The sequence below is a fragment of the Pimephales promelas genome, chromosome 11 (assembly GCF_988280905.1).
Source record: "Pimephales promelas chromosome 11, fPimPro1.hap1.1, whole genome shotgun sequence".
In the NCBI taxonomy this organism is placed as follows: domain Eukaryota; kingdom Metazoa; phylum Chordata; class Actinopteri; order Cypriniformes; family Leuciscidae; genus Pimephales; species Pimephales promelas.
Window position 1 is genome coordinate 26,824,602 of NC_142779.1, and position 13,427 is coordinate 26,838,028.

A 13,427-nucleotide genomic window follows, 5' to 3' on the forward strand; every position below is an offset into this window, starting at 1 on the left:
TGAATCACGATTGTGCATGTAAATAGTTGCCCATTTTAAAATTATATAAATACACTTGCCTTGCCTAACATCTGTAAGTGCAGGTGTGTTAGTCACCTTGTGATTGTTTCACTCCGATAGCCGTTGTCATGTTATAGACTACAACTTGCAGCTACATAGGCTAGCAGTTTCACTTCATTGGTATCAGAGTTTGCATGTGTCGAGTTTCAACCGAAAATCTTTGTTGACGCTTTCCAAAATGGAGAGATGAAGTTTTGCGTTCAATCTCGATGCGTCAAATTCCAGATATGGTCATGGGCGGAAAAAGGTGAGTCTCTTAAAACTTAGTCCCGCCCACTTCCGCCTGACGTCTTCACTCAAACAGGTATACATAATTAGTCACCTGTTGCGCGTTAACATCAGTCGTTTGGCGAGGTAGAGAGAGAGAGAGGGAGGATATCTGCTGGATCTAATCTTTATAAAGCTCTAGAGTCTACAGTCTATCAAGCGGAATAACTCACTTTGGTTGGATTTTGTTCTCTTCTTCAAGACTTGCCGAGCTTTTTGGGTAAGGAGCGTTTTATTAACGAAAGACTAGTTAAATTGCGCATTTGGATATTAGCAGAGGCCTACGCGTAAGTTCCTTGATCGGAGTGATTTATAAAGCAGACTGTTTGTGTTTGTTTTTCAGTTCTTACCCACGATGAAGGTTTTAATTGCCTTGTTTGTTGTGGTGTTTGTGGATCTGGTCTCCTCACAATGTAAGTATTTATTTTAAAAGTTTTAAATGCCGCCTACGTTGCAAAGTAATTCAAATCGGTATAAGCCGTTCCTTGTCATCAACTTGGTAGTTAGAAGGCAAACAGTACAAAGAGATCCTGGGTGTGGTTCAGTGTGGGGGAGGGGGGCGAACTCTACCTGGGGTTGTATGCGTTTTTAATTTTAATCCTGTTTACCAACAAGTCTTCTATGTTTAAACAAACATTATACTTATTATATTTTGTTTTAATCCAACAGGTACTTGTAACAATATGAAATGGGCGGTATGTGACGGAGAGCCATGCGAGTGCACCCTTCGGTTTACTAGCGATTACAGGCAAAAGCTTGATTGTACAAAGTGTGAGTTTTCCACTGGTTTTATTTAATGAATTAATGTTTTAAGGGTAGCTTTTTACATTTTAGGGTTTAACCTGGGCTATATTAAAGAAAAAATGTAACAGCCTAGTTTGCTGGCTTCACTAATTTAGGTGGAGTTTCCAAAATCTGTTTAGCACCAACTTGCCTAAGACTAACCAGGAAGGTTTAATTGTATTTTCTCATTAGCCTAAGTGTTGTAGGTGTTTTTTTTTTTTTTTTTTTCAATTTCTCTCTCCATCTCCCCTTAGTGATTCCCAAGTGCTTCCTCATGAAAGGGGAGATGTATCGTGCCAGGAATAACATGACCACAAGATCAATTGGTGGGAAGCCAGTAGAGACCGCCTTTGTGGACAATGATGGCATCTATGACCCAGAGTGTGAGGCTGACGGGAAGTTCAAGGCTGTCCAGTGTAACAAAACTGATGTGTGCTGGTGTGTGAACAGCGCTGGTGTACGTAGAAGTGACAAAGGAGACAAGAACATCAAGTGTGAGCCTGTGGAGACATAGTAAGTGCACTTAAGCATGTAACCAGGACACTTTTCTGACTGACACACCCAGTATGAGGTGTGGTCTGTATTGTACTACTGTTTGTGGAAGGAAGCACAATTTGATCTGACAATGCCTTTTTTTTTTTTCTCCTCTAGTTGGGTTCGCCTGCAATTGAAGCATAAAGATGCACCAGGTGTACCTCTTGATGCCACCAAAATGAAGACGTACGTTACAATGGATTTCTAGGACTTTGATAGATCGTGGTCTATTAAGACCTGGTATTGAGGTGTTTTTTGCTAATTTTTTACTTTTTTGCAGTGGAATTGAGAATGCTTTGCAGCAGCGTTACAAGTTGGATAAAAAGTTTGTGTCTGAGGTTCAGGTAAGACATTACCATTGTAAAGCAAGCACTCAACTTTTCTGCTTGTGGTACAGAACCTAACCCCTCCCCCTCCCCCAGTATGATAAAGAAGCCCGTCTTGTTGTTGTGGATGTCAAAAAGCCGATAGGGGAACCTCTTCCGGACCTGTCCCTCATGACTTATTACATGGAGAAAGATGTAAGACTTTTTTTTTTTCTTTTTTTTTCTTCAATTTTAATCCCTTGTTTTATATTTGGTAACTAGTATATATTTTGTGAATTTCGTCTTCCATAGATCAAAGTTAAGCCCCTGTTTAAGGATGAGCAACTATTTGAGGTCAGTGTTGATGGATCAAAGTTGTCCATGGAGGATATCCTGGTCTACTATGTAGATGAAAAGGCCCCTACCTTCACCATGCAGAAGTTGACCGGTGGGATCATTGCTGTCATCGTGGTGGTCTCACTGATTGTGCTTGCAGGACTTCTTGTTCTGGTAAGTCGGTGTAGATTCGCTTCTAAATGAAAGTATGTGTGAACTTGTCTAACTGTTCCTCTTGTTTTAGTACTTTCTTGCACGGCGGCAGAAGGCCCAGTACAGAAAAGCACAGGTTAGTTTTCATTTACCTTATCCAAACTGTTTTGTTTTTTTTCCTTTTCCAAATCAGAGCAAGCTTCTGTTTAACACATTTCTTTCTGTTCTTGCAGCCCAGAGAGATGGAGACCATGTCTTAAAGCATTTAATGATGTCCCATGTACTTGAAAATGACACTGGGATGTGCCCATGCTGAAGCATGGACCTGTTGTGTGCATTGCATGTGACACTTTCATATTGGGAAAATTGTGTCTGTTACATGCTGACTACAGTTGTTTTTAAGCAATATTTCTGTTACGTTTTGCTATTTAATGAGGGCTCATTTTCATTGGATCTACATTTTAACATTGTACAGTTTGTGTGACTTGTAAGTTTTTAATAAAATTTGTTGAATGTCAATTTTTTTTTAGTCTACTTTGTTCCTAATGTATAGGCTAATTTAAATGGTGACTCAACCCTTTTAACTAAAGATATATTGGCTTTAATGAAAAGAACAGTACTGCTAAAAATCTTTGCTATTTTTGTGAACTTTTTTTTTTTTTTTTTTTTTTTTTTTTTTTAAGCTCAGGGCTGAAGCTGCACCTGTTTGGCACAAGACTAATCACAGAAGTAAACCTTATAAAGTCAATACAAATTGTTTAAAAGGATAGTTTAAGCTAGAGACTTTACACTGTTTGAGAAATAAAACCACTTCTGAGACTGAGCCTCCCTATCTATAGATAAAAGCAAAGTGCACCATTTGTGCTACAAACAAATGTTTTTAAAATTCCAATAAGTGTAAAATGCCAGTTTGCAATGTCAAGCAGCATAATGCATTTTTTTTTAAACTAAAGTAGCTGGAAATGAGACATTCAGTTTACTAGTGACAATGCTTACTCTTAAAGTAAGGTTTAAATGGTCAATGGCCTGAAGTTTGTATAACTTTTAAATGTGTGTCTTTGTACAAGGGTTATTTTCTTTCAGAATTTAGGACAAAAGGGCTGTTTTTTAACTCGAAGCTGTTGACCATTCACTCGCAGTGAGGGACTAATAATTAAACCTGTGAGAGCTGTGCATTGACCTTTTTTTTTGAAAAACTGGTCAGACCTGTTGCTCGTGTTGCACAAAGTTCCTATGTCGTTGTGTTGATGCAAATTTCAGACTCAACCTCTCACAAACCAGGAAGCAGTGTTTCCTCAAATTCTGTTTTTGGTAGAAAAGTCTTTAAGGCTTTAACAGGCACATTCATGAATGACCAATGTATTAATGAAAAACTTTCCCATACTTCCTTAATAGAAATCACACATTACAAATTTGCACAAGAATAGCAAACACCTTGCTTAAGAAGGGACAAATCTAACTTGTTTTTTTAAGAGATATGTTTACACAAAAGATTGGCTGGCACTCCCTTGCTTTCAGTTCTAGTCCCCCAGTATTTTCCCAGAAGAGCTTTGAGCATTTGTTTCTCAGACTAGTTTAGACAGGTTTGGCGGATCACAAATTGCCCTCCCCCAACCGCGCTCACACCTGAGTTGGGAGTCACTCTGTTTCCATGGCAGAAAAGGAGGGATTAAATAACAAAGCTTGTCAGATGAGTGTAGGTCACAGTGGGTAGGGACATTTTTGCTAGGATGGTTCACTCCTCACCTGTGTATCAGTTCACGTTTTCGATGATACTTAAAAGACACGTGATTCGGTTATGATCAAATGTAGCTAAGCGATCTAATTTTGTTACATCCTTGCCTTTAGAGTATACAAGTGAAGTCACCATCTTAAAGTTTTCAAGTATCAGGTGTTTATCTAGATCACTTGTCTTGATTATTTAAGAAAAACAATGACTTGAATTGAAGGGTAAATGGTTCCAAGTAACATACCAAAGTAATTAAAAAAATGATTTGATTCAGTGATTCAGTGAAGGGAGGGAGTCTGCCAGTAAAACAAAGAAATACTGTAACAACAGCAGCCAAGTGGAAAGATGTGACATGGGGAAAACACCTGTATGTTTGTTTTTAATTCCACTGGTTTGGGAAATAGCATGAAGTGTAGCAACCAACCAACTGAGTCAGAACAGACTTTTGATATAATGCAAAACTAGTTTTCACGATCAGAGTACTTATTAAAAACCAAACAATCATTAACACTTTCCCCGCCAAACACGGAATTTTCCGTGTTTAATGAAAAATCGCATCTGCGCCAAACACGGAATTTTCCGGGTATCCGTGTTTTAGGTGGTATACGGTAAGGAAGACCTGCGCGCATGTCCTGAATGATTGCGCAACTCTTTGTTTAGAGAAACAGATCGCAATCGTCTCAAACAGTGGAGTAGTGAGAATGTATCAGACAGACAATGCAGAGGTATATGGCTGAAGTACTGGAGGTTAATGGACTCGGAGTCCGATCACTCTTTATTTGATAATTCTGAATCTGATCGGGACGAAGTAGTCAGTGAGAGAGATGCACATGTTCATGCTAGCCATGGACGTGCCGCAGATAGATCGTATAATATTATGACACTATAATATGTATGTGTGTGTGCAGGCATTTATGTGTGGCTGTCTAAATATGAAGGTGTAATTGTCAAATTATTTCTCTGTGCACATTTACCACATTGTAATATGTATTTGTGTGTGTGTGTGTGTGTGTGTCTAGGCCTGTTTATTGTAATTCCAATTATTCATTATTCACAGGTACACAGAGAGGCAGAGGCAGAAGTTTTATTGCAAAAGTTACATTTCCCTTACATCCTGGGAAATTTGATATATTTTACATTTATTTTATGTTTTTAATTTATTTTGGAAAGTTTTATATATGAAGGAAACAACATCTGAATGTATTCTGCTTTTAAATGCACTTGTTTGATAAAAACACCTTTTTCTCAGTTTTTTGTCCAAAATGTTGTGTTTTTGACAAAACCTACCTCTGTTCAAGAGGCAATAAAAAAAGAACAGATGAAGATAAAATAAAAACGTTTTTTTTGCCTAAAAGCAGAGGCTCAGATCTTTATTTTTATATACATCATCTTCATATATTCATGGAAGAAAATATTCAGCGGGGGCATTCAAATTTAGCGAAAATCGTCAAAAACCCTGGCGGTGGCTGGCAACTTTTTTTTAAAACGCTGGCGGGGAAAGAGTTAATGTCCAGCAAAACCTTTTTGATCAATCTCTCAATGATATGTTGATTAAAATCGATTGTCTCATAATAATTAGGTGAAGTGTAGCTGTCTTGAATTCCTGAACAGTACGCATTATACAGTAGGTAACATTCACATTTAGGGCGGAAATATTTTTTAATCGAATACTCTTATCCAGAGAAAACAAATTAAACTGATCAAAAGTGACAGTAAATACACACAACTTTCTACTCATTAGAGGACTCATCTATTCATTGGAGAGTCCTGAATACATTTACAAAGTTTTCAACAAAAAGGTTTCAAGATTGCATATTAGAATTCATGTGACACTGAAGACTGCAGTAATGATGCTGAAAATTCACCTTTGCATCACAGAAATAAAATACATTTTAACATATTTTTATATTTTATAAAATAAATATTTATTTTAAATTGTAATAATATTTCACAATATTACCATTTACCGTCTTTACTTTGATCAAATAAATGCGGCTTATAGGGGAATATAGAGTTTTTTTTATAAACCCCTTTCACAAAATACTAATGACCATAAATCTTTGAATGGTAGTGTATTAATACAACTTAGGATGAATTTTTATTTTAAAAATAGATTCGTTTTTTTTTTTTTTTTTTTTTGAGTAAGGAAATTTATTTCAAATTGCATAATAGACAATTTATAGAAAACACACAGAAAAAATACATACAATGTATGACGTTATCTGTCATCCTTAATGAATTATGAAATATAATGCTTTGGCTTTTGAAAAATCTTTTGCATTGAATCTCTTTATGAATCTCGTAACCCCAGTTCAGTACACCACATACTCTCTAAAATACTGCAACCACACTATGACTCAATGTTGGCTTCTGTGCCAAAAACCACACATCTTTTGCCTTAATACACTTCCTGGTAGTATTGTGATCCCTACATTCTTTCACCACAAGCTTAAACATGCAAAGATGAGGTATGATTCAGAGTGGAGGGAAATAACTAGTATTTTTCATTCTGCAATCATGATTTACTTCCAGTTTCATTTAAAAACTCCAGCAACATGTCTGAACAATGTATAGCTTACATATACCTTTTGAGTGTGAGAAAACTTGTTTAGTTAGTGTTTAAAGCTTATATATTTCTTTGAAATTGTTGCTAGAGCCTGAAAACCACAAAAGGTTCTTATACATATCAGAATACCATGGCATGACAAAAGTGCACTTTGATTCTCATGAAACTTTTCAAAGAACAGTTTTGGCCATATTTCATCCCCAAATCATGAAAAAAAAAAAGATTATTTGCTTTGATATTATTTTCATAAAAAATATGTTCACACATTTTCACACAAAGTTGGATTTCCTTGTGCAAAATCGAATTGGATAAAAAAAAAAGTTTTCGGACCACTGAATATGCTGGAGTATGTTTTTGGATGAGCGAGGAGGATTTTTCTTGAAACCCAAACAACATGTAGGGATGTAGGTTTCTTTTTTTTCTTTTTTGACCCCAAAACTCAACTAATCTCTGCAATTCTCCATCTGGGAGCCTTGGAATCTTTGCCATTCAAACTTTCCTCATCACCATGCATTAAGACTGTATGAACACATGTCCTCTTCCTGGCAGATTCATTCAACATCTTTAGTTAATTTGAACTTCTTAATTTTTGCCCTGATGATGGAAATCTGGATTTTCAACTCTTTAGCTTTTTTATGACAGGCTCTTTATATTTTGTAAAGCTCAACAATCTTTTGCTGCACATCATAACTATATTCTTTGGTTTTCCTCATTGTGATGGACGAATTTGGCATTTGAGTTTCCGCATATTTATGTGATATTTTTATTTTACTCTAGGAACAATTTTAGGAAACGATTCCTTTGTTTGGTGACTTTGACCAGCTCATGGGCAGCATTTAAAAAAAACATGGCCACCTGTAGTTGGAAATTAACTCACATTCAGGTAAAAGTTGATAGAGTTCACATATTTGCAATATTTGGAAGGGACTTGTTCAAAAAGTTGGGTAATACTTTATTCTGATAGTCCCTTTTGAACATGGTTATTACGTTAAATGTTGAAATGTTATTAATTTAATTTGAAATATTTTTAGTTTTTAGTAAAATTTTTAAAACATTTACTCTCTCATAACTTCAACAGAATTTTACAAATAATGTTTAGTTTAACAATAAGTATAATGCCTATTTATGAATTTATTAACTTACTTTATCATATTTAATACGCAAATTTCTAGGGCCTATAAATGATCGGTATGACCAAAACTTTGCTGAAAAACCTCTTTATCCACAATCTTCTGGTCTTCAGTCCTCTGATTAATAGCTCATACTTTTTTTTTTATCAAATAAAGTCCTTTTTGCTCAAAAATCATTAATGATTTTTATAAAGTAAATGCAAGAAAAACATTTACTTGAATGAAGCAACTTGGGTTTACTTAATTATTTATACATTTAAACATAATTATGACATGTTAAAGTAAATGTCAAATATAACACCACAGGCTTTTGGGGAACATTTTCCATCTATTAATTATCATTGATTTGTATATATTAACCATAAAAGCTTGATGTATGTACGTGTGTGTGTGTTTGAGTGTCTAAAATTATACCCCCCCCCCCCAAAAAAAAAAAAAAAAAAAACACCACACACACACACATATATATATATATATATATATACACAGTATATATATATATATCAACTGTATATATATCTATCTATATATATCTATATATATCTATATATATCTATATATATATATATATATATATATATATATATATAAGGGCTGAGCAACGATTAATCGCAATTAATCGCATCCAAAATAAAAGTTTTTGTTTAAATAATATATCTCTGTCTGTAGTGTGTATAACTATTTTGTATATATAAATACACACACATGCATGTATATATTTAAGAAAAATGTGTTGGTAATATATCAAGTATTCATATTTATAAATGATATTAATTCTGTATAAATATATAAAGTATATACATGCAAATATTTCCTAAATATATACATGCATGAGTGTGTATTTATATATACAAAATAGTTATACAGACCACACACACATATATTATGTAAACACAAACTTTTATTATAGATGCGATTAATTGCGATTAATCGTTGCCCAGCCCTAATATATATATAAATGGTGTATGAATAATCAAGTAAACCCAAGTTGCTTCAGTATACAGGATAAAAACATTCAAATCAAAAATTAAAGTCATGTTTAAAAAACAAACAAAAAAAACATTAAATTGTATTATTTATGTCCTATAATATATCAATAAATATTTTTTCTGATGTCTCTTTATGGTCTTACCCTTTTATAGATATATCTCTCATTTCATTTCCAGATTCCCTTTGATGTAAATCAGTATATTGTAAAGATGGTTTTGGGCACTAGCTTATAACTTAGTAATGAATTAGAGAGTGTAGTGTGATACAGCCTGAGTGAACACCAGCACACATGGTCCAGCAGGGATGTGTTAAAGAAGGGTTGGTGTTTTGCTGGGTCTGCAGGCAGCAGGAGGAGACTTGCTCCTTGAATCCTTGTTCTTCATCTCCGCAGACAGGGCCAGAAGCAAGGCTGGGGCCGACAGGTGGTGCACCGCTGCTTTTTGTTGTTGTGTGCAGTTAATGTAGCTGGCTATGAGCAGCGTCAGGTCTCGAACCTGAAAAATACAAAGGTAGCAGAGAAATGCTGTGGGATACACTTTATGAAATGTGCATGTATGTTTGCTGTTGCAGCATTTCAATTCTCTAGCAGCATATTAAATGTTAGTTGTAAGAAATGTAATGTTCATGAACGGCAAACAGAAGTATTTATCAGGCGTGTTTCTGTGTACTTTGGTGTGTGTGTCAAGTCAAGTCAAGTCAAGTCACATTTATTTATATAGCGCTTTTCACAATACAGATTGTATCAAAGCAGCTTCACAGTGATAACATGTAAGTAGCACAACACAGATCAACAACATTGCTAAACACTAAATAAATAACCCCAGTGTGTGTGTGTGTGTTCTCTTTGTTTCTTCAACTACAAACTACTTTTCAAATGCCTTTTATGTATGAATTGTTATGTTTAAAACTATGACGGTCTAAACCAAAAGTTATGTAATCTATACTTTCGTTCAAGTATGCGGCTAGAAAGATGTTAATGTTTTTGTTGAGACATGTCCAAGGCTGAAATAATTTGATCAAAAATACTTTAAAATATTAATATTGTGAACTGTTGATAATTGTTTCTATTTTCGCATGTTTTAAAATGTAATTTATTTCTGTAATGGCAAAGAATGTTCTGCATCATTACTTCAGTCATCAGTCTCATATGATCCTTCAGAAATTATTCTGATATGCTGATTTGCTGCTCAAAAAACCTTTACAGTCTTAAAAAAAAGTGTTAATATTTTTGTAGAAAATTATTTTTAAAAAATCAACGGCATTTGGTTATACTTTATTTTAAGGTGACGTACTTACATTGTACTTAAAATTAAAATAATCAATTAATAAATAAAAATATAAATGAACTCAATTTTATTACTATAGATTTTGGTTTAGGGTTAAATACAGTTTCACTTCATTTTGATGGTCCCTTTAACACATTCTGTTGACTGTAAGTAATGCTGCACCTACATGTATCTACTACTGTAACTCTCATTATTGTTAGAGTGTTAGTAGACTGGTAGGGTTAGTGTTAGTAGACTAAGTTGACAGTTGAAAAGTTACTTATAGTCAACAGAATGTTCAAAAGGGACCATCAAAATGAAGTGTTACCTTAGTTTCTTGGAAGTATGCATAATTTACTATAGTACATGTAGTAACGTGTAACTATATCACCTTAAAATAGTGTTACCCAGCATTTTGTTTTTTAAATCTTTTGAAGCATTAGAAGTATTATTACTAGTCACTTTTGATCAGTGTGATGCATCTTTATCCTGAATAAAAATGTTCTTTAAAAAAAATCTTACTGACCCCAAACATTTGAATGTAGCCTATAAAACATCTCAATATTTATCATGTGAAAATTATGATATTCTTTTTACACAGCTGTCCCACAATTGTAATTACCACAACAACCTTTTTCTTTTTAACAAAACAAAAACAACAACAACAAACAACACTAATTTAAGAGCACAATAGATACCTTAGATGGAGTCATAGCAAACAGATGCTTTTCTGTAGACTTATCTTTGGATGTGCCAGAACTTAGAGCTACTACCAGCATAAAGTCCTGACCACATGCTCCAAACGTCACAATGCTTTTATGAGGGTAAGATCCAAGGACTTTCTAGAAGACACAAAGGGAAAACTCATCTTAGCTCTTCACTAATATGAATTGTTGTGAAACAACATCAACAACTGCTGCAGCTCTGAAAAGAACATGTTCACTTACTATAGAGTTAAACTCCAATATGCTGACTCCGTCTTCATGCACTGCCAGCCAAACACGCACATTCTTCTGTGGAGATGACGTTATGGGCTACAGGGAGAAAGAGAGTATGGCTAAGACAATGCCACAGCATTTACACTTTTTTGAGTATTTAAATATTGAACAAAATTGTACGCATCGCCTTTAATCTTTGAAGGAGACTAAAGGATTACCAAGAACGTCACACCAAGAATGACAACTATAAAGATAACCATATCAGAACACAATATCGTTCTGTTTATTATAAGCACTGCTGCAGTTTTGTTGTCTACCACTTTAAATTCTCAGCTCTTTAAAGCAGGATGGAATCTGATTGGCTGTCAGTGTTTTTATTGTTTTTCTGCTGGAAAAAAAAGCTTGTTTTTCTGTGCTGTTATTGTTATAGTTGAAGTGTGAACTCTGCAATTCTTTTATATTTAGAACAAATTTTAGAACTATTGTTATCTTTATATTTATCGTTATTGGTGTGAAGGGGCCTTTAAGGGTCACTCCACCCATTTGCATTAAGCTTTCCATTGTTAGAAACCCAGATATACTATTGAATGGTCGTGCAACACTCTCTAATTTTCCGCTGAGACGAGAGAAATCTGCTATTTACCCTTTTCACCTCCTCCTACAATGATGCAAAAATCGTCATTTTACGTCATTGTAGGAGGAAGTGTAAGAGAGGGGGATTTCTGTAAAGACTACAAGCACTTTCAAACCTGCCCATAGGGGGTTGGGCCTAATGCCCTAACAGACCAATCACAGATCAGTGCCAGTGTGTCTGATTTCACCGGCAGAAACGTTTTGAAAAATATGGACGAAGCCACTGAATACGTAGACAGATGCATTATGGAAGATTGGGATTACACATAGTGTCAGCCATCTTTTTTGGAAGCTAAGCTAGCAGGCTCTTGTTCTGTGGAAATAGCCGAGTAGTAACTTTAGGGGTTACCGTCCTCTTTTTCCTGGACATGTCCGGCCGTCAATGTCCGGGATTCAGCTTTTGCTTTCTGCGGTCGCTATTCATTGTTTACATGCACAGCTTTTTTCACAGGGTTGGTGAGGTGTCACTCACTTCCGGTTTGGCGCTGCTCTGTGGCTGCCTCGCTGCTTTCACGTTAGGCATTTGTTTTGTTTGTCTGTCTGTTTGCCACAACATGGATCTTGTTTTATGGTATGTGATTGGACTGCTTGTTATGATTTTAAACACATACTTTGCTCAAGGAAGCAACTTCGACAATGCTGCTGGCGGCGGCAAACCCTGTGAAATACGATACAGCAGAGAATTCCTATTGCTGCTCCGCAATCACATCCCCCCGGACTATTTAACTACTGTGGACTTGATACCGAACTGTCTCAAATCCAATCCTAAGGAAGGGAATAATCGGTCGAAACGTAAACGTGGCCGAAAGAGTGGTATTCGACTTCGACTGAAGAGGATGAAAAACAAACTCCCTTTACCTACTACACTGCTTATCAACGCGCAATCACTGAGAGCGAAGACAGAGGAGTTATCGGCTAACACCCGCTTCCTGTACGAGTATAGGAGCGCGTGTGTCTTGGCAATCACTGAGACTTGGCTGGATAGTAACATCGCGTCCAGTGAGGTGGAACCTTCAGGTTTCTCGGCGTTTAGGACCGACCGAGACCCCAACATCACCGGGAAGGCTCGCGGAGGCGGAGTCTGTTTCCTCATCAGGGACGAGTGGTGCCGGGCAGTTACGGTGAGAGAGAAACTTTGTACTCCTGACATCGAGCTGCTGTGTGTTTCTCTGCGACCCTTCTATCTGCCAAGGGAGTTTCCTCAAATTTTCCTTACAGTGGTATATATACACCCAAAGGCAAATGTCAACAAAGCATCAGAGATTCTTTTTAACCTCTCACAGAATCTGGAGTCACTTTCACCTAATGCTCCTAAGTTCATCCTGGGAGATTTTAATAACTGTTCCCTTAAAAAACATCTACGCACAGACTATCAGTATGTTAAGTGTTTTACTAGGAAAAATAAGTCTTTAGACATGTGTTATGGAACCGTCAAAGACGCCTACACAGCATCCCAGCTACCACCACTAGGGGCGTCTGATCACACTGTGGTTCATCTTCGGCCTGTCTATAAGAGGCTACTGGAGAGGGAGAAGCCTCAAAAAAGGTCTGTCAAAGTGTGGAACAATGACAGCATTATGGCTCTGCAGGGGTGTTTTGACTGTACAGCATGGGATGTCTTTAAGAGCCCTGATATTAATGATCATGTTGTAGCAGTGTCTGATTATATTAACTTTTGTGTAGATTCTGTGATACCTACTAAGTCTTTTAAAGTATTTCCTAATGACAAGCCATGGGT

General features: G+C 36.0%; 2 protein-coding genes across 2 annotated transcripts in view; one reads left to right on the plus strand and one right to left on the minus strand.

The window, feature by feature from the left end:
- Window positions 1-400: 400 nt before the first annotated feature.
- On the plus strand, window positions 401-2,957 carry epcam (epithelial cell adhesion molecule). Its single transcript, XM_039653343.2, has 10 exons — window positions 401-547; window positions 671-740; window positions 997-1,098; window positions 1,365-1,623; window positions 1,762-1,830; window positions 1,925-1,988; window positions 2,067-2,165; window positions 2,262-2,459; window positions 2,530-2,574; window positions 2,672-2,957. The coding sequence occupies exons 2-10, from the start codon at window positions 683-685 to the stop codon at window positions 2,696-2,698; spliced, it is 921 nt and encodes a 306-aa protein (XP_039509277.2). The 5' UTR covers window positions 401-547; window positions 671-682; the 3' UTR covers window positions 2,699-2,957.
- A 5,578-nt stretch (window positions 2,958-8,535) lies between these two features.
- Window positions 8,536-13,427, minus strand: part of plekhh2 (pleckstrin homology domain containing, family H (with MyTH4 domain) member 2) — a 52,444-nt gene continuing 47,552 nt past the window's right edge. Inside the window, exons 28-30 of the mRNA XM_039653347.2 lie at window positions 11,066-11,152; window positions 10,817-10,960; window positions 8,536-9,347 (exon numbers count right to left, since the gene is read on the minus strand). Of these exons, the coding sequence (XP_039509281.2) occupies window positions 9,162-9,347; window positions 10,817-10,960; window positions 11,066-11,152 (417 nt within the window). The 3' untranslated portion in view covers window positions 8,536-9,161. The remainder of the gene's footprint in view (window positions 9,348-10,816; window positions 10,961-11,065; window positions 11,153-13,427) is intronic.

What these genes read in the sequence shown, in the direction of transcription:
- epcam (XM_039653343.2), top strand. Translation starts at nt 683, where the DNA reads ATGAAGGTTTTAATTGCCTTGTTTGTTGTGGTGTTTGTGGATCTGGTC. An exon ending in GGATCTGGTCTCCTCACAAT is followed by an intron (nt 741 to 996) that starts GTAAGTATTTAT and finishes TTAATCCAACAG; the next exon opens with GTACTTGTAACAATATGAAA. An exon ending in AGTTTGTGTCTGAGGTTCAG is followed by an intron (nt 1,989 to 2,066) that starts GTAAGACATTAC and finishes CCCCTCCCCCAG; the next exon opens with TATGATAAAGAAGCCCGTCT.